The 24,692-nt window shown below is 41.2% G+C and overlaps 1 protein-coding gene across 3 annotated transcripts; it reads left to right on the plus strand.

Annotated features, from left to right (window-relative positions):
- Nucleotides 1-309: 309 nt before the first annotated feature.
- Nucleotides 310-23,708, plus strand: larp4ab (La ribonucleoprotein 4Ab; the record flags this gene model as incomplete). Of its 3 annotated transcripts, XM_080727668.1 has the most annotated exons (16): nucleotides 310-744; nucleotides 3,889-4,027; nucleotides 4,342-4,582; nucleotides 5,114-5,250; nucleotides 5,932-6,035; nucleotides 6,633-6,743; nucleotides 7,381-7,434; nucleotides 9,319-9,567; nucleotides 11,069-11,175; nucleotides 11,388-11,429; nucleotides 13,114-13,350; nucleotides 13,988-14,042; nucleotides 14,138-14,299; nucleotides 14,803-14,942; nucleotides 15,668-15,860; nucleotides 18,283-23,708. In XM_080727668.1, the coding sequence occupies 16 exons, from the start codon at nucleotides 742-744 to the stop codon at nucleotides 18,664-18,666; spliced, it is 2,358 nt and encodes a 785-aa protein (XP_080583794.1). In that variant the 3' UTR covers nucleotides 18,667-23,708. The 3 variants fall into 3 exon arrangements, with proteins under 3 accessions (XP_080583794.1, XP_080583793.1, XP_080583795.1); XM_080727667.1 differs by lacking the exon at nucleotides 310-744 and having other exon boundaries at nucleotides 3,883-4,027; XM_080727669.1 differs by lacking the exons at nucleotides 310-744; nucleotides 11,388-11,429 and having other exon boundaries at nucleotides 3,883-4,027.
- Nucleotides 23,709-24,692: the final 984 nt, after the last annotated feature.

Here is a 24,692-nt window from a genome sequence, read left to right on the forward strand (position 1 = left end):
ATTTCTAATAGCAAAGCACATCCTGAGTGGTACACATTACCAAATTATCTGATTTTCTAATGCCAGGCATTCCAGTGCTGATTACAGTTATTTATTAGTAACAGTTATTTGCCCTCAAGCCATGCTGCCGACTAGACTCCTCCTGGCTGTCATGTCGCTGTGCACCGCAGCGCAGGGCGCTTTGCTTGGTGCCGTTGCTATGCGGCGCTTGGCGCGTTGTTGCGCTGTTGCTAGGGAAAGGGGGATGGAGGCGGTAACATTGTCTGTTGGGGAAGGAAGGAAGGAAGCTGTCAGCGAACGATCCGACGAGAGCGCGTCGACTTGGAGAGATTTAGATTCTTATTTTTAGACGTGCGTAATAATAGAAAGTGTTTAGCGATACTCGCGTTTTAGGCGATGCACTGCGAATTTGACAAATCGGCAAGTTTAAGCTAAGAAGTTCGTGATCGGCTTGTTAAAGCTTGTTTTTAGACGGCCACCACGGGTCGCTTGAGGAGGAAGGTGAGGTGAGCCGTTTGGTGGAGTGGAGGAGGGTGAGCTCGCTGCCTGCGGCGCACGCACACACACACGCGGCGGGTCGGTCGGGTCGATCGTGTATATCTTCTGCACTGCTGACTGCCAGGATCCGATCAGCAGCAGCCATTGGAGAGAGAGGAGTCGGCGAGATCTTTTTATTATAACACCCGGGATCAGGGGAAGAGGAAGAAGAGGACGTCCGAGAAATACGAGTCTAAAAGCGGCATGGTGAGTTTTCCTCTCGTAGAGGAGGAGGGGGTGGGGGGAGATAGTGTGTGCATCAGAGCTAGTAGGCTAGCCAGTTAGCTAACTTAGAACGACAACCTGTTTCCTCGATCCTCCCCCACCGAGCGAGCTGAACTCCCAACCCTGCTTTTACACGTACGGCAGTGTCGCGCGTCGATAATAGCCCCCCCGATCTACAAGCTCAGGGCGCCTTGCTCGCGTGACGCGCAGCGTGCTTGTAGATCGGGTATTTCTGGGCGCGCGGCACCGGTCGTACGACTGGAATACAAATCGAGCACCACTCCTCGTGCTTTAGCTCTGAGTCCAAAGGAGTTCTATGACGATAATGTCACCGACGTAGATAAGGCTGCGCACCCTCGCCTCGTCTGTAGTACAACATAAAGAATACAGTTTCGCTACTCGCCAAAACAAAGACGGCTCTAAGGAGTTGAAAGCCTACTTTCCTTAGTGGCAAGACTCTGAGCACCCCACCTCACGTCTAAAATACACTTTTTTGGGCCAGAAAAGAAAATATTTCAACGGAAGGCAAAATGTGGTCAATGGCCATTTCTATTGAAAAGATCTGTAGAGGGCGCTGTGGAGTAGCTAAACCTTCCGGTGAAATGTTTTTATTTTCTGGCTAAGTGTATTTTAGACGTGAGGTGTGGAGCTCCGAGTGTTCCCACTAAGTAAAGTAGGCTTTCATCATCTTAGAACAGTCTTTGTTTTGGTGAGTAGCGAAAGTGGTATTATTTATTGTTTTATTACAGCAGCCTGGGCTACCGCGGCGTCGAGCACAATGGCTCAACGGTGACATAGCGGTAATAAGGAGAACTCCCTATGGACCAGAGCTACCCTCGTGCTTGTCGAGCCAGCGATAGCTAAAGCTTGCGTTGACTGCTAGCCTCAAAGTAATGTCACACAGCACAGTCAGCAGCCATTGATTGAAGTTTATATTGGGTCCACGCTTTAACCCCGGTCGTTGACCCGGTCCAACGTGTACACTATCACTCTAATATTAGAGAAGTTGTCCTGGCCAGTGGCCACCAGGCAAGGCAACTGTTGGTAAACGTCAAAGCGGCCGGTTCCAACCGGTCTTGTTAGCATGGCGAGCAAAACGAGCAGGTGTTTGAAGAAGAAGCTATGTTGATGGTTCGGTTACTATATGAACGTTATCCAACTCTCACCACTTTACTGCAGTGACAAACTAACACGTGATGTTCACGTGAATATAAACTAAACACACATGGCAAAAGTAATGTTTCACATATTTTATTTTAGTGCTGCACATAACAAGTAGGCTACCAAAGTAGTTTAGAGGTCGTGTTATTTGAGGTCGTCCGCATGGAAGTGTTGCAAAAAAGAAAATCATGCAGAGATACAACACAATCATGATGATAATACACGTGGGTTGTACGTGGGTTATTTGGGGCCAAAATTGCCCACTTGCTCATTTTAAAATGTAAATGTGGTTGACGTTAGTTATGTTGCGTTCCACTGATGGTGGCTATTTCATATTTCCAATGTCAGCATGTTTAGGATGTTATACTGAAGTCGTTCTTCATTTAAAAACGCATGCATGCGGATCCGTCACCATGTGCTCGAGTCGGCCTGGGGCTTGTCTTGTAGTTGAGTGACGTCAGTTCGTGACCTCTCGAGCAGTGGTTCCCAAGCACTGGGTCTGGACCCATTTATGGGTCCCTTTTTACAAAAAACACAAAGCAACATTTTTCATGATAAAATTTTTTTTTTTTTTCCTGAAGACCAGGTTTTATATGATACTATCATCATGTCACATAAAACTGCTGAGGTTAACACAAGTTGTCACTAGCTTAGTAAGTGTAATAGTGTAATAGGACAATAAGTGTAATAGTTCAATAAGTATAATAGTGTAATAAATGTAATTGTGTAATTATGTAATAGGGCAATAAGTGTAATAAGTGTCATAGTGTAATAGGCCAATAAGTGTAATCACGTAATAGTGTAATAGTGTAATACGGCAATAACGCGTGCCCTGACGGTCGCTTCTCGCCCTTAGGGCGTCTTCCTGGTATTATATTCTGTACATCATATGTGTTGTTAACTAGGAAGCATTGGTCGAAAACATATTCAAGTCACACTTTACATATTCACTGAGACCTGCTCTTTACACATTGATAAAGTGTGCCAGCCAGAGCATGTGACTCGAGGCGGGGTCAAATTCACTTGGTAACACAACTCCTCAGACCAATGGCTTCTGGTGTCATGTGGTGCTCTTAAAGCGAACCTCGGAACCTCTAGTGAACTTCAGTGTGACGGATCTTGGATTAACTGACACGTTGATTTGATGTGGTGGACGGTGTTAAAGCCTTGAAGTATGGGGAAATCATAATGCATAGGCACAGTTATTTGTTGAGGTATGTCATGCACTGTTGTCTGTTGAGGTAGCTTATGTCATCCTCTGTTGTAACAACAAAAAAATGCATTATGTCGAGTTTTAATAGAAATGGCAGTGAATGGCTCTTAGCTTTTGTTGCATCCACACAACACCACAAATTAATGAATGAATGCATGTTGTCACAAATTTGCACTTGTTGTCTTTCTTTATAAACCATATCAAATGGCTATATACCACGTCCACATATACTGGCTTGATTGCTTAGCAGTTGTAATTTGGTGACACTGGCATACGTTTACACAGGCACGTAGAGTTTGTTCTAGGTTTAAATAGGGATATAGACAGACGCTTGTTTTGAGTGACTGATACTAATCATCTTATCTCATTTAAAGGCTTGGCTATTTTAAAACGTCTGGTTGCGTAGAGGGAAGTCAAGGGAAAAGCCTGCTATTACATCATTACCATTTGAAGTTATTTTTTCTTTCTACTAAACTAATCTTGTCCCTTAAATAAAAAAATAAAAACGTGTTGGCATTTGACATGACTGGTTTGAAGACATTTGCAAGAAAGTTAAATGAAAATCTTTGTATTGTATTTGTCATTTTAATGCTACAACATATGAAGCAAATATGAAAGAAAGAAAAAAACATTTTCATGAACAAAAGATGCCACACACTGCTCTTGCTCAGCAGCCTCTACAAAAGAATGCTACAAATGAATGTGACAGAGCAAACAACTCAAGGTCTTTGTGTTGTCTGGTTCTTATGAAGGTCACCACAAAGGGAGCAGGCTTGAACCCAAACGCCAAAGTGTGGCAAGAGATCCCCACTCCCCAGCACTACATCTCAGAGGGGACAGAGGGCTCCCACTGGCTACAGACCCCCCCTTCTTCTGCTGAGATGACTCAAGGTAGGGGCTGATCCTTCATGATATTGGATGTTTATCAACTTAATAATGAAGTTATTATATCTCTAATCTCACATCCATGGATATGACCTCTCTCTGACAAATACACAGGCCTCTACCCTTATGTAGTTCTCTCTGAAAAGCCAAAGCGTGCTAATTTGGATTTATTCAATGAAAAACTTTGATCTATTGAAGTCATCATAAACCTGGATCTTCAGTCTTATATACTGTATATCTTTTTTAATAGTCGGTAGCATTGTTAACCTTAACGTTTATTTGATAGCTTTAATAGTTCCTGCTTTGTCCTTTGATCACAGGTTACTCAGAGGCGCCCTCCTCTGGAGGCAAAGGACACAGCACAGAGCCTTCCGGTGGCTCTGGGGGCAATGCCCTTGTACCTCCCGAGGGGGTCATGAATGGCCACCCTGAGGTCGCCTATCCCCTCTTTGGCCAGCCTGCTGCACCAGCAGTGGATGGGGAGGCGTCTGTGGAGCCTCCGTTGTCTGAGGAGAACCTGAGAGAGTCTCTGAAGAAACAACTGGAGTACATCTTCTCAAGGTGAGTCAGGAAGCCATGGATACAGTTAATAATGACAAGGTCCTTCTGGTTTGCTGTTGTTGCATTTGCACATAATTGACATTATGACAACGTTAGGTACTGTGTAAATATAAGTACATAATATAGCCTTGTATTTCGGTCAGATCCTGCTCAAATTCACATGGGAGCAACTCAATCCACTTGGGCCTGTAGACAATCAATTCAATTCAGTTCAAAGGAGTTTTTTTTTTGCATAAAAAAACATACGTTTACATTGCCAAAGCTAGTTTCAAAACATATTGACAAAATGAGTATAGGAGAGGAGAAACAGGGCTGTGAATGGATCCCAGATGAATGGGTGTCTATGAGGAAATGTAGTTGATAGCAGCACAGGACCGCTATGCATCATGGGACATGGAGTTGTTTTGCTCACTGGTAACCATGGGGGAACTGGCATCCGAAGTGTTAAGAGTACTGTAGGCCTGTATGCTGTAGGGACAAGTCGGAGTTGGTGGTTGATACTTGACACTGTGACAATGTTTGTTTTTGCAGAGAGAACCTGTCCAAAGACCTGTATCTGATGTCCCAAATGGACAGCGACCAGTTTGTCCCTATCTGGACCATCGCCTGCATGGAGCACATCAAGCTCCTCACCACAGACATGAAACTCATCCTGGATGTTCTACGAGGTACAGGGCCAGGGTTTTGGGGTTCTCCAAAAACCTGGAGCGCATCTGTGAACTGCTTAACCATTATTTTATGCTTTAGCTATTAAAACATAGCAGATATACAAGCTCACCGTGCAGCAACGAGTGCTGCGCTGTGAGCTTATACTGTAGAACTGCTATTTTTTTAATCGTGAAGATTTGTGCAAGTCTTTGAATATTTTGACCAGATTCTATAAATATCTTCTAAATCCTATTGTTAAAGTGGTTACGTTACACAGGTGTGTTCCCGGTCTTAATGGATTAATAATATCTCAAGTTGTTTTGCTTTCAGTTCCAATATTTCTGTAAGGTCTTTTATTTAGTGTCATGTCCAGACTGGGTGGTGTTCTTGTATATCAACCTACCTCATGCTACAGAAACAGGAGATAGGCTCCTGCCCTATGGGCCACATGGCTTACTTTTATTTGGCAGTATTGAGTTACATTGACGAAGAAAAAAGGAATGATCATTTTAAAAATGAATATACTATAGCATAAACGCAAAGATAATGATGGACACTGAAAGAGTGATTGTTGTTCATTAGAGATGTTTTTAAATGGATTTAATCAGTCCTAAAATTCAGCTTAGTTTGATGTTAATATACAGTAGGTAGAATGACACAGTTGATGGTAAAACATACTCATGGTGCTTTTACTGTTGCAGCCTCTCCAATGGTACAAGTTGATGATGCTGGGGAGAAGGTTCGGCCCAGTCACAAGCGCTGCATCATTATTCTGAGAGAGGTTCCGGAGAGCACACCAGTTGAGGTACATATTACATACTGTAAACAAAAAAATTATCTTATGTTGTGTGACGGATACAGGATGGGTGAACATGAGGGACGTCTTCACATATCGATGTAAATTGATAAAAAAAAAAAATGTTATCACACACAGTTTGAAGTGAGCAGTGCCATCATTATCAGATGTAATTTTATCCTTCAACTTCTTAATGTCCCAAAATGACTGGTTATACAGGTTTTGTAGAATTGTAGAAATATTAGACCTTTTAATTGTCGAATGTTTATCCACGTTCTAATCCTGTATACTTAAGTTTGGAAAAAATAGCCAATTTAAAACAGATGTTCCCACGTATCCTGTTAACAACTCTTGAAACCTGGTCGATTCACTAGCTCATTAGTCCATGGGCCATATACATGCTTGCAATGGATTCAGAATCATGAAAAAACCCTAGTTTGACCCCTCATATGCTACTTAAAGCATATCAATCTTTTGCATGTTTTTCCCTGAATGGCAGCTGGCCCATGGACTACATTATGCCATGCATCTCATTCTCATGTCTCAAATAGCTTTATGTCAAACACTGTTCCTGTCTTACAAATTTCTTTTGTTTTGTCTCTACAGGAAGTCCGGGCCCTTTTTAGGAATGACAATTGCCCAAAAGCGATAAGTGTTGAATTTGCGCATAACAACAATTGGTACATAACATTCCAATCGGATACAGATGCACAACAGGTATTGCTACTTATTCATCACATTTGGCTGACTAGACACTGTGATTTAGTGCATTTGTGGTCATTTTATCATCTACTCTGGCTTTTAAAGTGAACACCCCAGACAGATCTCAAGTTGCTTGATTCAGTATTTATTTAGATATTTGATATTGATTTTAACTGACAGGTCCCCTTCCTATACAAACCCTTTGTAACTTCAATCTCCATTTTAAACATGTTGGAAACACATGTCTGTGATTCTGGTGACTGATATTGTCCTTCTAATATTTCAATTACTTTTTTCATTAATTCTTTTATAATCTTTCGAGAAAAAGAAAAGAAAACACGGGCCGTCACGTATTAAAAGAACAATATTATTCACCACAACCAAGTATGTGTGTTTACAAATGAATAAAATATAGTTTGAAGTTACAATATGTTCGTTTAGGAATGGAGCGGTCTGATTAATATCAAATATCTCAAACTGTCTGTGGTGCTCACCAAAGCCAGACTAGATGATGAAATGACCATGTTTGAAAGTGAAATATCTCTTTAATGAATCACATTGCTTTATTTAAATAATGTAAGCAACTAATTCACAAGTAAACAAAATAATATTCAACTGTATTTAGACGTAACACTATTTATTTTTTGTGTAGGCTTACAGATACTTAAGAGAAGAAGTGAAAACGTTTCTGGGAAAACCAATCATGGTGAGTACACAGATTTGGGTTCATTAGGCCTAATGTGGGTTATCGTTGAGTCTGGATTATTAGACGATTGGGGATGCATGCCCCAATACCCATTGTACCTGTTGTCAGACTATTTTGTCTTTGTCCCTTCTATGTACATACTGTATATGGAATTTTCTGTATTCCCTATGTACCCATATGAAAAGTTCAGTTTGAAGCATGCCCAAATATGGAGTCCAGGCCAGTCTATAACGTCAGTACTATGACATCATATACACTCGTATATGGGGATTTGCAGGTTTATTTATATTATTTTGGATTTCCGCTGATCTGACTTACATTCCACTCTGCGCATCACTAAGTGCACCAGAATACTCTCCATATATGGTAACCTTACATGAACTTGTTGTGATATCACAGAGTGATGTCAGAGTTTGACATCATCAGTGACATGTGCACTTACTGTATATAGACAGTATATATAGCAGGCAGAGTACATGTTATGTTTGTGACATGGAGGATGTATGCAAGTCAAATGATCAAACAGGAATTATTGTCAAGGGCATATTCAGGAAAGAATATTCTGTATTTTTCCAATGGGACTTTTAAACGCAATGTAGACAGAGATTAGTTGTTTTGTCTTCCCACTTGTCTGGCAAACTGAACCTTTGTTGCCACGGTCATATTTTCTATCAGAGTTTGCACTTGGGAGTCCAGCAATTGCCACAGTTGATTTTCAGCACAGTGGTGTGTTATGTTAGAACTGGGGAAATTGTTGTTACAGCCACAGGGGAGGGAGTGACCTTGGGCTTGTTGGTTATACAAGGCTTGATAAGGTAGGAAATAACTTAAAAGCAGTCTCTGTTCTTTCTCAAACATTCATCCGCCATATCTCTATCGTACTGTGACATTGACCTTAGAGTTGGGTTGATAAAGCGTCCTCTTTCATCTTGACTAGACTCCAATTTGACTGAGCCTTGGCCCCTATTCAGCCCTAGTTATTCCGTGTTAGTGGTTCTGAGTCTCTGACGTCTTCAGCCCCCGGTGATGATCAGTATCGCGCTTGGAAGGACCCAGGTGCACTGTGTCTGGCGGGGGAGGAATTCTTCATCTTTCTGCTTCTTACTTTGTTCTACCTCCTTTACTCTTGTCTTTCTCTTCTACTCCTTCTTTTCACCATTCCTCCTAAACCTCTCCTCTCCTGTCGGTGCGGTGTATTATGGCCTCATGACCGTGAGATTATGAGATCTGAGGGGACAGATCAAACCCAGTCAGGTCTAGTGCATCACAGGAACAACAGAAAGGAAAGGCACTGTAGCAGCTCTGGCGCGATTTTGTCCTGTTTTTGAAGGTGCTAGTAGAAAGACAACGTTTTGAAGTCAGTGGTACATCTTTGTCCGGTCATCATTGCTTGTTTAGGCTTAGAATTAATAAATGCTTTAACTATTGAAAAATAGCAGATATATTAGCTCACAGATCTGCTATTTTTGAAAAATCATGATTTGTTTTGCAAGTCTTTTTTGAATATATCTTTTTAAAAGCCAACATTTTTAACTCAAATATTTGCTTCTGGGTGGTCCCTGGAACAACATATTTTGAGATGGGGGTCCGCGGACAAATACATGTAATTTGGGGGGTACTTGACATGAAAAAGTTTGAGAACCACCGATTTAGAAGAAGGATTTAGAAGACATTTATAGAATCGGGTCAAAAATATTCAAAGACTTGCACAAATGTTCATGATTTTTTTAAATGGCAGATCTACAAGCTCGCAGCGTGGCACTCGGTGCCGCGCTGTGAGCTTGTATTTGCGTTCAGGCCTAAATGGCTTAAAATGCTGCTGTGATATTACACCCCCCACCCCACTTTTTTTTTATTCACCTCATTCTCTTGTTCTCTTTCTAGGCTCGTATTAAGGCCATCAACACCTTCTTTGCTAAAAACGGCTACCGGAATGTGGACTCCAGTCACAGCCACAGTGTGTACAACCAGAGCTCCCAGCCTCAGTCCCAGTACGGCTCTTCCATGTACATGCAGCAGGTGTACAACTCCCAGCCCCAGCAGCAGTATCCTGTGTACCCGCTGGTGGCTTCTTCTTGGAACCCATCAGCAGCTGCAGCAGCAGCAGCCACGCCCTACTTTGAGACACCCCTGGTAAGAAGGTGGAAGTAGAAAGTAAACTAAGCCTATAGCAGGGTTAGGCGGGCCATTTGCGGCCCGCGGGGGGCTACCGTCTGGCCCACACCAACCCCAGTAATAATGGTGGTATAAGAGCAGCAACAACACTAGTATATCGTCGTTGTCGGGTGGGAATCTTGTATCTCCAAATTTGTACGTTCTTTCGCAAATCATACAAGGCCGTCGCACAAAAGTAGTGAAAACAGTCGATCTACAAGCACACAACGCCTCGCACCGCGAGGCGTTGTGTGCTTGTAGATCGGCTGTTTTCACTAGTTTAAATACATTTTAAAATGATAAATGCAAAACGAACGGTTTTTCACCCGACAACGATAATATCTGAACTGTCGCTGGAGTAGCGGGAATGCCGCCGTCGCCCCCTGCAATGTTGTGGCCCTCGGCTTGGTACCCTGGACATGATTCGGCCTGTGGGGAAAACCAATTGGGGAACCCTGGCCTACAGTATATACATTGTATCCATCTAGATGTAGGGCTGCAACTAACCGTGTTTTTTTTAATGACTTTTTTTATTTCTTTTTAATAATTTTGTATTGTATTACATTTTTTCAATTTTCCCAAAGAATTATTAAAAAGAAATGAAAAAAAGTTATAAAAAAACACGGCCTGGTCACGTATTAGGTGGGTAGTATGAGTCACCAGAGAAAAAGGGTGTTTTTAATGAATCTATCATGGTTAAAATGGAGTTTGAAGTTACAATGGGTGTGTATGGGGCCACACCCATGGGGAGGACTGATAGCATTTACTAATCAAATATCTAAATACTGAATGAAGCAAAATAAAAACTGTTCAGTGTGTTCATAAAAGCCTGATTAGACAATAAAATTACCAAAAGTTCTTTTGAAAGTGAAATATCCCTTTAAATAATCTATACTGAGAATGTGAAGCTGTGAAAGAAATGATATTGAAACCTGGATCATTAACTAATTTACTATCCGAATATTTAACCAAACTGCTCTTCATATCCTGGTTATTTGGAGTTTTTCGTACCTTTTTTAATAATGTGCTCGCAGCGTGTCCATAAGCGCATGCACAATCGCCAGATCTGCGTGCATGTTGGCGTACAGATCGATCACAAAAAAAAAATCCATGTCGCAGCGACCCAACGTTGGCATGCTATAAACTCACAAGCTAGCGCCGACATGCAGAAGACACAAGGCAGGAAACAGAAATTGGTGTTTTCCTGCCAAACTTTGACATTTGAAATGTAACAATGCAGATCCATTTTTAACTGTTTCCGTTCAAAATAAGCTAGTTTTTGAGCAGCTAAACGGCAGCGTAATGTAGGATTAAATGCAATAAAAAACAAATGTCATATCTCGTCATTGGCACAGAAGGCTTTTTAAAATGGCTAGTCATATCTGGTCATTGGTAGTGAGTGAGTTAAGGAGGTATTGTCTCCTGATGTTTCTCTCGTGCAGTGTGTAATTAGACTCTGCCTTGTCCATCTCCCATCCAGGCACCGTTCCCCAACACTGGTTTTGTGAATGGTTTCAGCAGCAGCCCTGGGACCTACAAAGCGGGCTCCAACTCCATGAGTGTTGGGCGACCCTTCAACAGAGCCCAGTACGTATACATGCTATCAAGAGCCCTCATTGTTGCATAGCTGCACAATAATGGCACCAATCTTGTGATTTAAATTGTGAATCAGGCGGATATGGTCAGGCGTGTTATATCAGGCAAGGTAATGTTGTTGATAAGGTTGGTAAAGAAAATCTGAACACTTTTTTTTCTATTTGTATCGATATGCCGTTGACTGTACCCTCCCTCTCCTACAGTGTGCCCCTATATTCCAGAAAGAATGTACTCAGTGCCTCCAGGTATAATAAATTATTAAATCTTTGATACGTTATTCTCTCAACATTTAGTTTGTTCATTCAGTCATGCATTCATTCATTCATTCATTCATTCATTCATTCCTTTTCTCAAGAGTGGCCCCTCACTTAAAGTGATGCAGAGATTACAGTACATTAGGCAGATACATTTAAAACCATAAACTTGGCACTGATTGCTCCAGTTGTTCGTGAGATTAGCTAGACTCCTGTAAAACGTACATTCATTTGGACAATGAGAACACAAACGATAAGATTGATAAAAATAAAATAAAAGTCTAGGTAAAACATCATCGGGATATTTTGGGAATATGCTTAGAAATCATATATCAGGGAGTGCCTTGCAGTTTATCCATGTGGGGCAGTCCTTCTGAGTTCGGAGTTGACTTGATGAACGTAATAATCTTGTCCCGAGAGCACCTTTGATAGGCTCACACATTGAGGTCTGATTGTGAGGTAATAAATTGATGATTTGTTTAGGAGCATTTTGTGAACAAACTTACCAATGTTGATCTCTTCTACTTGCAATCACCCATAATACATCTATGGGTGAAGTCATTTACACGTTCTGCTGTTACCAAGCCCTTAGATGCTAGAGTATTATGTCCCCATCATCTAAGATGGCATAATACAGTTTTATCAATTCCCTAATAGCTCTACTGAATTTAATTGCTTATCTGAAGTTTGCTATTGTCAGTTTTCTTGGCTCTTGTGAATGGCATGTATTTTGTTTTCCCATTTCACCACGTGTCGAACCATCAGGGTTTTGAGATGGATTAACAAAGGTTATGTAATTAATCCCAGGCTTTACTTGCCTGATTTAGGTTGACTGTTGTCAGGGGCTTGTATTGTAGCTCAAATTGTGTATTGGTGTGCTACAATAGTCTAAATTATGTCAGATTTTAAAATGGTGTGTAAATTCCATTTTAATCACTAATCGCAAATGAATAGAGTTGAGATGGCAAATTCATTGACTGCTTTCATTTAACTTCGACTTTGGTAGTTAACTGCCTTGCACTTTTATGTTTTTCTTACCTTTTTCTTTTTTTAAAGTGATCGCTGTGTGTCTATCATGCACGACCATGAAAAGTATTGCTTGTGAAGCTGACATGTACTATTATGATTAACCCATTTAGGCCTAGGATTATTGACTGCTTTAACTATTGAAAAATAGCAGATATACAAGCTCACAGCGCGGCACCGAGTGCCGCGCTGCGAGCTTGTAGATCTGCTATTTTTAAAAAATCATGATTTTTCTTTGCAAGTCTTTGAATATATCTATTTAAAAGCGAACATTTGTAACTCAAATATTTGCTTCTGGGTGGTCCCTGGAACAACATATTTTGAGATAGGGGTCCGTGGCCAAATACCTGTAATTTTGAGGGTCCTTGACATGAAAAGGTTTGAGAACAACATGATTTAGGGGAAGGATTTAGAAGTCGGGTCATAGATCGGGTCAAAGATATTCAAAGACTTGCACACATTTTCACGATTTTTCAAAAATAGCAGATCTACAAGCTCGCAGCGCGGCACTCGGTGCCGCGCTGTGAGCTTGTATATCTGCTATTTTTCTAACGTTAAAGCATAAAATAATGGTTAAAGTGTTTAAAATCTAACGCGACTCGGGCGCATTCCAGGTATTTGAGAGTTAACATGGATTTACTCTTCCCAGGAGCCTTGTGAAGAGCAACCCCAGGCTTGGTGATGTGGCCCCTTCTCCCGCCGTAGCCCCTGTCCCTCTGATGGATACTCTGTTGTCTGGGCCCTCTAGCCCCCAGTCCCCCAACGCAACGGGGGTTATGGTCGCCACGACCCCAGAGCCGGTCATTACCCCCTCCTTGACCCTTAGAGACACCCTTCCACTTGCTACCAGACCCAACGGAGATCTGAGCATGGCTGGACGGGACAGGTGGGCAAACTTGCGTATTAAAACGCTACCAAGCAGAAATGTGTGCCAAGCAGGGTGTTAAAATGTTTTCATTTACTGGCACTGCTTTCTATTGTTTTAGTGATTTTAATTACTTTGATTTCAGTGGGTGGGGGCATGCGTGCAAGTGGCTAAATATGTATTTTTAGACACAATAAGCTGGCAATGTCTTTATTACTATTTACAGTGACACTACTAGCCCCCGTAAGTCACATCTGCCCATGAACGATTGTGGTGCATTTTGGGCTTTTTGTGACTAAAAATAAATATTTAGCCACTTCTACGCTTGCCCCGAGCCACTGAAATCAACAGGCTTATTGTGACTAAAAAGACATATTTAGCCTCTTGTACGCTTGCCCCGAGCCACTCAAATCAAAGTCATTAAAATCACAAAAACTAGAGAAAGCAGTAAATGAAAACATTTGGACACTCATCTTTTCTTTACTCTAATTACAATCAAAAAATATGAACCCTTGTTGTCAAAGAAGTTGTCCTTTAAAGATGATATTTGAGAGCTTAAAACTGCTATTACTGACATGTATCCCCTAGTAGTGCAAATAAACGTGCTTAGAGCCTCAGAGAAAGCATCTTGATTGATTTTCTTTTATTTCTTTTTAAGGAGAGGAAGCTACCGAGGAATGAGGCGGAGGAGAGAGGATGAGCGTATGATCATGGTCAGTAGATTTCACCACTCTCCGATCTCCTTTCCTTTGTTTGCGTTGTGCTAAAGCGATTTTTAAAGATTTACCAAAAATATACTGATTTGCAGAGGCCTGTCCCTCAGACCGAGGTCAAGGTACTGCCACCCAAGTTTGACCTGGCAGCGTCCAACTTCCCCCCGTTGCCTGGGTGTGTGGTCAGCACGCAGGGAGAACCCGTCGTGGAGACACGGCTGTCCGATGTCGTGCGTGGCATCAAGGTGTCTGAAAAGGTAAGACAAAACCCATTCAGACCCGATTCTATAAGTGTCTTTTGAATCCTTCTAAGGTTTTTTGAAAAACCTATGTTTCCTTATGTCAGCAATCTGGCCAGCCATCGTCAAAGAAAAGGTCCTCAGTTAGTCTGTTCTTGAGAGACTACAATGTCAGTGGTTCTCAAACCTTTTCATGTGAAGGACCCCCAAAATGATATTTATTTGGCCAGGGACCCGCATCTCAAAATATTTAGTTCCAGGGACCACCCAGAAGCAAAATTTGAGTTACAATCGTTCCCTTTTAAAATACATATATTCAAAGATTTGCACACATTTTCAAAAATAGCAGATCTACAAGCTCGCAGCGCGGCACTCGTGCCGCGCTGTGAGCTTGTATATCTGCTATTTTTCACTGGTTAAAGCATTCAATAATTCTAGGCCTAAATGTAAGCCCAACACCTGCACAGTGCACACATGGCTCTCACCTCTGAAAATAATGTTTCAAATCTCTCCACTTCCAGTCTGAGAATAAAGAAGTGAAGAATGAAGCTCCTGCCCCTCAAGTCCCAGAAGTCGCCCAGAGCACGCCAAACCCCACGACGACGGCGGCTCCCATATCAGCTCCTGTGACACCACTTATCGTCGCGCCACCAGTGCCAAGGTATGCATGCATGTCCCCCCCCCCCAACCAAAAACCTGCAATGATCTGAAATGGGTAAATCTTTTACTCTCAAGAATTAAATGAATACAGATGATTTCACTGTGCAAGTGAGAAGTCGCTCAACCCATTTAGAACGGATACACATTGTGTATTATTATTTTATCATTTAACTATTGAAAAACAGCAGATATACAAGCTCACAGCGCGGCACCGAGTGCCGCGCTGCGAGCTTGTAGATCTGCCATTTTTGAAAAATCGTGAAAATTAGAATTTTGACCCGATTCTATAAGTGTCTTTTGAATCATTCTAAGATTTTTTGAAAAACCTATGTTTCTATGTCAGCAATCTGGCCAGCCATCGTCAAAGAAAAGGTCCTTTTCACTTAACTGGAGCTCAGTTAGTCTGTTCTTGAGAGACTTCTATGTCAGTGGTGCTCAAACCCTTTCATGTGAAGGACCCCCAAAATGATATTTATTTGGCCACGGACCCCCATCTCAAAATATTTAGTTCCAGGGACCACCCAGAAGCAAAATTTGAGTTACAAACGTACGCTTTGAAAATACATGTATTCAAAGATTTGCACACATTGTCACGACTTTTTCAAAAATAGCAGATCTACAAGCTCGCAGTGCCGCGCTGTGAGCTTGTATATCTGCTATTTTTCACTGGTTAAAGCATTCAATAATTCTAGGCCTAATTGTTTTGTTCTTCCTGTGTTGATTCAGTGTATCTCATGAGGTAAAGAAGGTGGATAAAGCCGAGCCTTCAGTTCCAAAAGAGGCGATCTCACCATCGCAGCCTATGGCACCTCCTCCTGAACCTTCTGCACCTTCTGAACCCTCTCCCATGGCGACGCCCCTCCTCTGCAGCCAGCCCGTTTCTACAGCAGCCGCCCCTATGGTCACATCAGCAGCTCAGGTGAGACCTTCCCACGGTCATGAAATTCCTGGAAATATTTTGAAATTAGAAGAATATTTTTCCAGTACTGGAAAAGTTTAGGAATTTATCAAGGGTCCTGGAAGGTCCTGGAAAAAATATCTATGCATTGTCTTTGGTTATTGATTTTGTTAATACCTCTGAAATGACAAATTAAACATGGGCCAAATTGTCAAATATATAGAGGCAGAAATTGTGAAAATAGCCGATCTACATGCGTTGCGAGGCGTTGTGAGCATGTAGATCTGCTACAATAGAAACGTGTTATACAAAATTCCTCAACTCCAAGTGCTTGTCAGGGTGCCGGGTCCCCAGTTAAAATATGATTATTTTGGGGGTCACGGCCTGAAAAGGTTGAGAACCACTGGCATACACTACCTGTCTTTGGGCTTTGCGCATAGGAGTAAGCGACCTGTTATTGAGCTGAATTATTGTTATATAGTCCTGGAAATTGGGTTAAATATTCTGGAAACGTTTTGGAAATTAATTGGTAAAAATGTGTAGGAACCCTGAGTTAATGCTCCTGGATTCTAAACTAAGGAACTATTTACCATTACACCCCCACATTGTGGGTATCCTAATGCAAATATTGCAGTTGACTGTACGGATTTGCGTTTGAACCTACCATCCATGAATGTTTATATTCCTCGATTATAAAATCGATCACTCTAAAAAACGTTCACGTCATTTGTGATTTTTGGGTGTTCATGTACTACTAGGTCAAAAGGTCAAAAGCAAGATTTCAGACTTTAGTCTTCCTTACAACACATTAACTTTATGCCACAGGATCTAGCTTGGCTTTCTGCTAACATGTTTAACCATTCTCAGAAGCTCATGTTTGCGTCCATATTTCACAGTCACAACAAATCATGTTCCTGTTATTCTTTGGTGTTTTAGGGCAAGCTGGCATCTGCTGTGTTGTTTTACTGCCACCTTAAGGAACTAGTCAGTTACTGTTCATTGTGTTCCTTTCCACCAGGGACTGAGACCACAGCGAAAAACTTTCAGTTAATACAATTATTGATATTATTTTAGTTTTAGTTAACTATAATGACCCTTGTTTGTAGATCAGAATTTCGAAACCCCACTCTGACCGTTCTGGATGGTATGGACTTTATGTCTGTTTGCACTTTGACTTGCACTATGGCAATGATGCTCTTGCCTCTTTCCTCCTCTGTGTCATTCACAGTGCTGCCCTGGCTGCCCTGCAAATACAAAGCCATTCAACGATAATCAGAGCTAAATATTGGAATAATACCATATGTTTTATGCGTTTGTAATAAAAGGATGGCCGTTAATATTGTGCATCCTTAGTTTTTTTTGACATGGTCACAGGGATTTGCTGACAAGGGAGATGGCAAGGATCCACTGAAAGAATCTCAATCTCCCCTTTGTAAATATTTTTGCTGTTGGTCATCCGATATTTGATATTGGCAATGCATTGGATGAGGTCATTCATTGGACTTGAGGTAGTGCGTATCCTTACATTTGAGAAGAGGCGGAGAGGGTTACTTATTCAATTCTACATTCTCAGATTTCTTTAGCCACTCTGGGCTGTAAAACTGGTCTTTAACCCATTCAGAACGGGTACACATTATTGAGTATTATTATTTTATGCTTTAACTATAACAAAAATAGCAGATATACAAGCTCACAGCACGGCACCGAGTTCCGCGCTGCAAGCTTGTAGATCTGCTATTTTTGAAAAATCGTGAAATGTTGAATTTTGACCCGATTCTATAAGTGTCTTTTGAATGCTTCTAAGGTTTTTTGAAAAAAACTGTTACTGTCAGCAATCTGGCTTAGCCGTCGTTTTCACTTAAATGGAGCTCAGTCAATTCTTGAGAGACTACCATGTCAGTGGTTCTCAAACTTTTTCATGTGAAGGACCCCCAAACTGATATTTATTTGGCCAAGGACCCCCATGTCAAAATATTTAGTTCCAGGAACCACCCAGAAGCAAAATTTGAGTTACAAATGTTTGCTTTGAAATTACATATATTCAAAGATTTGCACACACTTTCACGTCTTTTTCAAAAATAGATCTACAAGCACACAACGCTTCGCGATGCGAGGCGTTGTGTGCTTGTAGATCTGCTGTCTTCACTAGTTTAGTACATTTTATAGATGATAAATACAAAACGAACGGTTTTGGACATACAAGGTTTCCACCCAACAACGACGATATGCTATAAATATAAGGTGCTGGGAGTGAAAATTATAATGTAGGGGTGCCTCGGATTAAAAGATATTCATGGGGTGGCCTGAGACAAAAATGTTTGGGAACCCCTGATCTAACAAATGGGTTTTTTCATGGATATGTTTGGCATATTGTATAACACAATCTTTATATTTGGTCTGCATACGGTTTATTCACTCTTTCCACGTCGTCTTATCCACTTAGGAGCCAAGGAAGCTGAGCTACGCGGAGATCTGTCAGCGGCCGGCCCCGGCAGTAACACAGGCGCCCTCTCCCACTCCGCCCGCGCCCTCGGCCACTCAGCCCCTGCGGGAGCTGCGAGTGAACAAGGTAGAGGACCACCCCGCACCCTCTTCCAACCACACTAACAGCGGCAGGCCAGAGAAACCGAGAGACAGCCGACCCCCCCGCAACCCCCTCGGCTCGTACCGCGGAGGCAACGGAGGCCCGGCCAGAGCCGGAGGGGCCGGCATGAAGGCCCGGGAGCACCAGAGAGGCCAGACCTCCGGCCGGTGGTTTTCGCCGCAGAGAGGAGGACCCAGGCGGAGCGGGAAGGAGCAGAACATTCCCCCCAGGTCACCCAAATAAATGAACATGGAACAATTTAAAACACAAATATATATTTGTGTGTACATATGTGTATAGAGAGATATTTATAAAAAATAAATATAAATTATATATATAGATAGATATATATAGATGTTTATATTATTGGACACGAGATAACTTTTTAAAGTTGTCTCACAGGCATGCAAACATGGCAGGGGTGAAGTACTTTTGCCCCACTAGAAGGTGGGGCAAAAAAACAGTTTTCGGGGTGGGGAACATTGGGCTACACAGTTATTCTTCGGATTTGTACTCATAGACTAAGGAGAAATGTTTTCCCTGATGTTCTCTACTGCTGTGAACGTGTGTCGATCCATGTCACTAAAGAGAGACATCCATGCTGGCATATGTTTATGGACGATACTATAACATATTTTCTCTGGCCATAGTGATGATCTCGCTCTGTTCTCCCCTGCCATATAATTAAGAATGCACCAGAATAGATTTGAGGCAAAAGTTGCATTTAATTGGGGGGCACGGTGGCGCAGTCGGTAGCACTGTCGTCGCCTAACACCTAGAAGGTCCCAGTTTCCTGCCGCGCCGGGGGGCGCTGGAGGCGTGTTCTCTCCTCCACGTCATCAGTGCCCATACCCTAGGTGGTTTTGGCAAAGGGGCCAACCCCTGTGTGGAGTTTGCATGTTCTCTCCGTCTCCCCTAGGGTAGGTACCCTCACAAAAAACATGCAGTAATCCTGGTCTCTATAATGCCTCCAGCCAGGCGCCTGATGGAGGGGAAAGAAACTGGTTGGAATAACGTGTTCCTTCCATGCGCTACGTCCTACAGGGGAACCCCCCCCCCCCTGTCAGGTGATGGGGGGGGGGGGGGGGGGTCACTCTTCATGCATTGAAGGAAGCATGAGCTCAGTTCGGGGCCTCCCCCAATGGGTTACAACATCGTAGGATAAATATATTGCTGATCTAGGATCAGTGTAATATCCAAAATGTAATGAGTGAACGATATTAAGAAAAGACTCCTCAAGTATAGAAAAGCTAGAAAAATAGCCAGCAGCTTTGTTAATTGAAGTCTTAAAACCTGCGCTTGTTGATGGAGAGTGTGAGAGCGAGGCTTGCCCTGCGCACAGACACAGCGCACCACTGCAACGGACGATCAGTGGATAGGTACTTATTTTCACTTTGTGAAAGATTAAGCTGAGCGAGCCACAAACTATTCCTTTCTCCTCCAATCTACACAAATCACCTATTTTGCATTCAAAACAGGGGTTTCCACCAAAAAGCGATATGTTTGCATGCCTGGTCACACCACACCACCTTTTTGGGAAGAATGCAAGTGGAAGTAATTTGGGGAGCAAAAGGGTGCATACAGTCTTATGGCGCATAATTGTAAGCTTGTTTGAAAAAAAATGAAAAGAAAAAAAAAAGTATCCTAGGAATGCTGAAAACTAAGTAATTATATTTCATTTGATATTTACAATTAATATGCTACATGTAATTGTATGACATAAGTGGAATTCTGATCTTTGAAGAACAAGAACAAATGTGTGCTGTAATGCTATGTACATTGAACGATAGCCTGGCAAGGCTTGTTGTTATGCAACACTGCAAGGGACATTAATGATTTTAATTATGAGTATTCTATAATTATTATAATTGTTTTCTTTTTCTTTTCTTTTTTTTACTCATTTGGTTTTAGTGTATTGAAACCAGGGACAAATGATTATTCCTCAACTGAGAATGAGTTAAGTCATGGCAGAAGGCCCTCCCATGGTGGTGGTAAATAATTGAACGTTAGATGGCTTAGAAGCGTTGGATGCAAGGCTACAGTGTCGAGCAGCGTGACGCCATGCTTGGTTTAATGGCATTCTCTTGTTGGTCAAAAATTTTATTTTCTTACATTTTCTTCATTTGATTTTAATTGCCTTTTGCCTAGGAGTAGCAGACATGGCTCCATTTGTACAGTAAATTGTAATCAGCGTAAGCCAGGACTAAAAATAGTCTTCCTTGCTTTTACTAGGTCCTGTTTGCATAGTATTGCAGATCTAATCAGAGTTCCAGCTTTGGTCAGATTTGCTACTAAAACCTTTTTAGTATTCTTGGCAATGAATGGGAAGGCTTTTCCTTTTTTTAATTTTAGGTCCAAATATGTTGACTAGGGTGTTGTGTGTACCGATCATTGATGCCTGTAAATACTGTAATTCTTAACTGTAACTCTGTTTTAAAAGGTCTGCTTTGCTGACCGTGTACCTAAAAGAAATAATATTGTTTCCATTAAGTGAACAGGAGTTAGTGAGCGTTAGTAACATGGCATGGACGGTGTTTTTCTGGAGTCATTAACTGTTCTTCATTGCATAGTGATTCGGTGTGTAAGTCGAAGTATGATATGATTATGTATTTGTATGCAGAGAGCTGTCTCTAGGTGAAAAGGTTGTAGGACAAAAAGTCATGTTATTGACATATGAACTAATGTTGGAGCGTTATTTCACATTCGAGTGTAACCGCAAAGGACACTTGGAAAACGGGTTTATGACTAAAATAAAAGGGGGAAAGCTACATTATTAATGCACGATATTTTACTGACACAAGATTCAAATGTGTCCAGTTTTTAACCTTCGTGTTTATAATCGGTAATTCTCCCATGAAGTATTGGAAGGAAGCTTTCTTTTATATTTCAATTTGGATACACTTCCTTATTAATTTCCGCTGGATATTGAAAACTGGGTTATTTTAATAACATGGTTGTCATTAGAATGAAGCAGCACTGAGAGATCAGGTCTTCTGTTATTGCTGTGTTAACATTATTCTGTTGACTTTGTTAACCTTGTTGGCTACCATCTTGGCTAGAATCAGACATGCTAAGACAATCTGAAACTTCCAACAGTATCCACTTCTTCTCAAACAAATCCTATAACTTCCTGGTGCACAATACAGGGTTCCCACGGTCATGAAATTCCTGGAAATATTTTGAAAAATAGAAAAATATTTTTCCAGTACTGGAAAAGTTTTGGAATTGATCAAGGGTCCTGGAAGGTCCTGGAAAAAATGCATTGTCTTTGGTTATTGATTTTGTTAATACCTCTGAAATGACAAATCAAACATTGGCCAAATTGTCAAATATTAGCGGCAGAAATTGTGAAAATAGCAGATCTACATGTAGATCGGCTATTTTCACAATAAAACCGTTATACAAAATGACTCTACTCTTGGTGCTTGTCAGGGTTCAAATATGATTATTTCGGGGGTTGAGAACCACTGGCATACACTACCTGTCTTTGCGCATTGCGCAGAGGAGTAAACGACTCGTTATTGAGCTGAATTATTGTTATATAGTCCTGGAAATCGGGTTAAATATTCTGGAAAAGTTTTGGAAATGAATTGGTAAAGATTTGTGGGAACCCTGACAATAGCTATTACGTTGTTGCATCCGTCCATAGCCAGTGGCTTGGCTTTGATCATCAAGATGATTGCTTTTCGAAAATCTCTTTAATTGGACGCCTACGACTTATGATGAATGTAGATCTGTTAGAGGGAAGACCACTTTTGTGGCTGACTTTGATTGTCTTTGTACAGTAGAATTTCTTTTCACTGACATTAACAAGTTATTTCTTTATCAGAGTTTAGTATTTTATTTACTTTTCTTGTTTCTTCTGCTGTAGGGAATTGTAAAAAATTGGTTATTTTTTAACAAATCCTTTTGTTTCTGTGCTATATTCTATTCCTTTTGTTATGTGATTTTTCGGAAATGATAGCTGTTGGTGACAGATTTATCTACGCACTGGGCCTGGTTTTGATTTCTATTTTACCATCCACTAGTGTCTAAAAACAATGAGCAGCTTGTGGTTGTGGATTCAAAATGCACTAACCTTTGGTTAAATGGTCTTGAAAAAATGCTACAAACAGTGAAACAATGTTAAGGTTTTCAACAGGTTTGCTGAAATTGAATTAAAACGTATACTTTTGTTGTATTTCCTCTACGTGAATCATCTTTGTGGTGCAGGTAGGCTAACCCATTTAGGCCTGAGATTATTGAATGCTTTAACTATAGAAACATAGCAGATCTACAAGCTTGTAGATCTGCTATTTTTGAAAAGGTTGTGAAAATGTGTGCAAATCTTTGAATATATGTATTTTCAAAGCGAACGTTTGTAACTAAAATTTTGCTTCTGGGTGGTCCCTGGAACTAAATATTTTGAGATGGGGGTCCGTGGCCAAATAAATATCCGTTTGGGGGTCCTTCACATGAAAAGGTTTGAGAACCACTGACATAGTAGTCTCTCGAGAACAGACTGAGCTCCAGTTAAGTGAAAAGGACCTTTTCTTTGGCGATGGCTGGCCAGATTGCTGACATAGAAACATGGGTTTTTAAAAAAAACTTTGAAGGATTCAAAAGACACTTATAGAATCGTATATCTGTATATCTGCTATTTTTCACTGGTTAAAGCATTCAATAATTCTAGGCCTAAATTAAGGATGAGTGAAGTGTTCTATATACAATGTCATTGGGGTGGGGTGGGGATAATGCAGCAACAATGTAGTTTGCATTCGATTTGTGTTTTGAGATGTGCTCGCTAGAACTTTGCTTCTATGTGTTTTTGTGTCCTGAGTTCAGAAGTTTAAATTGTCCCGTGCTGGCCCTTTAAGTGTCGTATGGTGTGTGCAGAATAGATGTATGAGAAACGGGTTGACACTAACGGTTGCCTGACTGCCCGTGGGAAGTAAATAAAATGTTGGGCCAAGTGGAGTTTGCTTCCAAGTTGCCCAGCGGGCAAGTGCATTCCGTTTTCATGATATATTATTGGCTATTCATAAAGAACAATAGTACCTTTTTAAAAGTAGCACTCATTCTGTTTTTTTCCAAAGTGACTGCTGCCACTATTATCAATTAGATTTAACATTCTACCACTTTTTGTGGTCAAATGTTTAGATACTGGTTTCTGATTGGCTTAAAACAGTGGTAAATCAGTCAACAACCTTGAGTTGGCTCATGGACCCCGCCCACTGAAACAATTAATGATTGTAACTAAATAACCTTGCAAGTTACAACTGTGTTTTCTTTCATTTATATGGTAGAAGTGGTAGAAAAGCAATTTACCATTTGTGGGTTGTTGGCTGATTTACCACTGTTTCAGGGTTGTTTGGCACTCAGCTTCGCCTCGTGCCACAACCCTGAAACAGTGGTAAATCAGCCAACAACCCACTCCCTCTCATGGTAAATGGCTTACTTTTACTTCATTTATAATGGACAATTTACGTTTCGGGCAAGTGGGCATGACCTTTGGGCAAGTAGACCATGACATCTGCCCGACAGGCAAGTGCCTCTGAGACCTTGGTGTCAACCCCTGAGAGAGAGTCGCTTCTGTTGTCTGTCCCACAGGAACTACAGGAAAACATTAGGCCAAACCAAGCTAGTAGTGCCTTATCATAGTGCATAGCTTCATGTTATGCTAACTGAAACAATAATGCACACTGAGGGTTTATGTGTCACACTAGGCCGGGGGTCAGCAACCCGTGGCTCTTTAGCGCCACCCTAGTGGCTCCCTGGAGCTTTCTCAAAAATGTATGAAAATGAAAAAAAAAATGTATTTTTTGTTTTAACGTTTTTTTTTATCGTCACTGTCGGGCAGAAACCTTGTTATCTCCAAGTTTCAAATTTGTGTGTGTTTTTTTTTTTTTTTTTTTTTCGCAAAGTAAAGCCCTGCTTCATCATACAAGACTGACGCACAAAAGTAGTGAAAACAGCAGATCTACAAGTGTGCTTGTAGATCGGCTGTTTTCACTAGTTTAGTTCATTTTTTAAATGATAAATACAAAACAAAGTTTTGGACATACAAGGTTTCCACCCGACAACGACGATATATAAGGCTTTTATAATTCTTTGCGGCTCCAGACAGACTTGCTTTGGGTTTTTTTGGTCCAATATGGCTCTTTCAACATTTTGGGTTGCCGACCCCTGCACTAGGCAAAACTGTGGTTCTTTTGCACTCTGCATTCTGCATTAACAGATCCTAGTCCACTATTAATACGTTGAAGGTTTATTCTAGGTGTGGCTGTCTG

This window comes from Nannobrachium achirus, assembly GCF_963921795.1.
Source record: "Nannobrachium achirus genome assembly, chromosome: 6".
NCBI classification, from domain to species: domain Eukaryota; kingdom Metazoa; phylum Chordata; class Actinopteri; order Myctophiformes; family Myctophidae; genus Nannobrachium; species Nannobrachium achirus.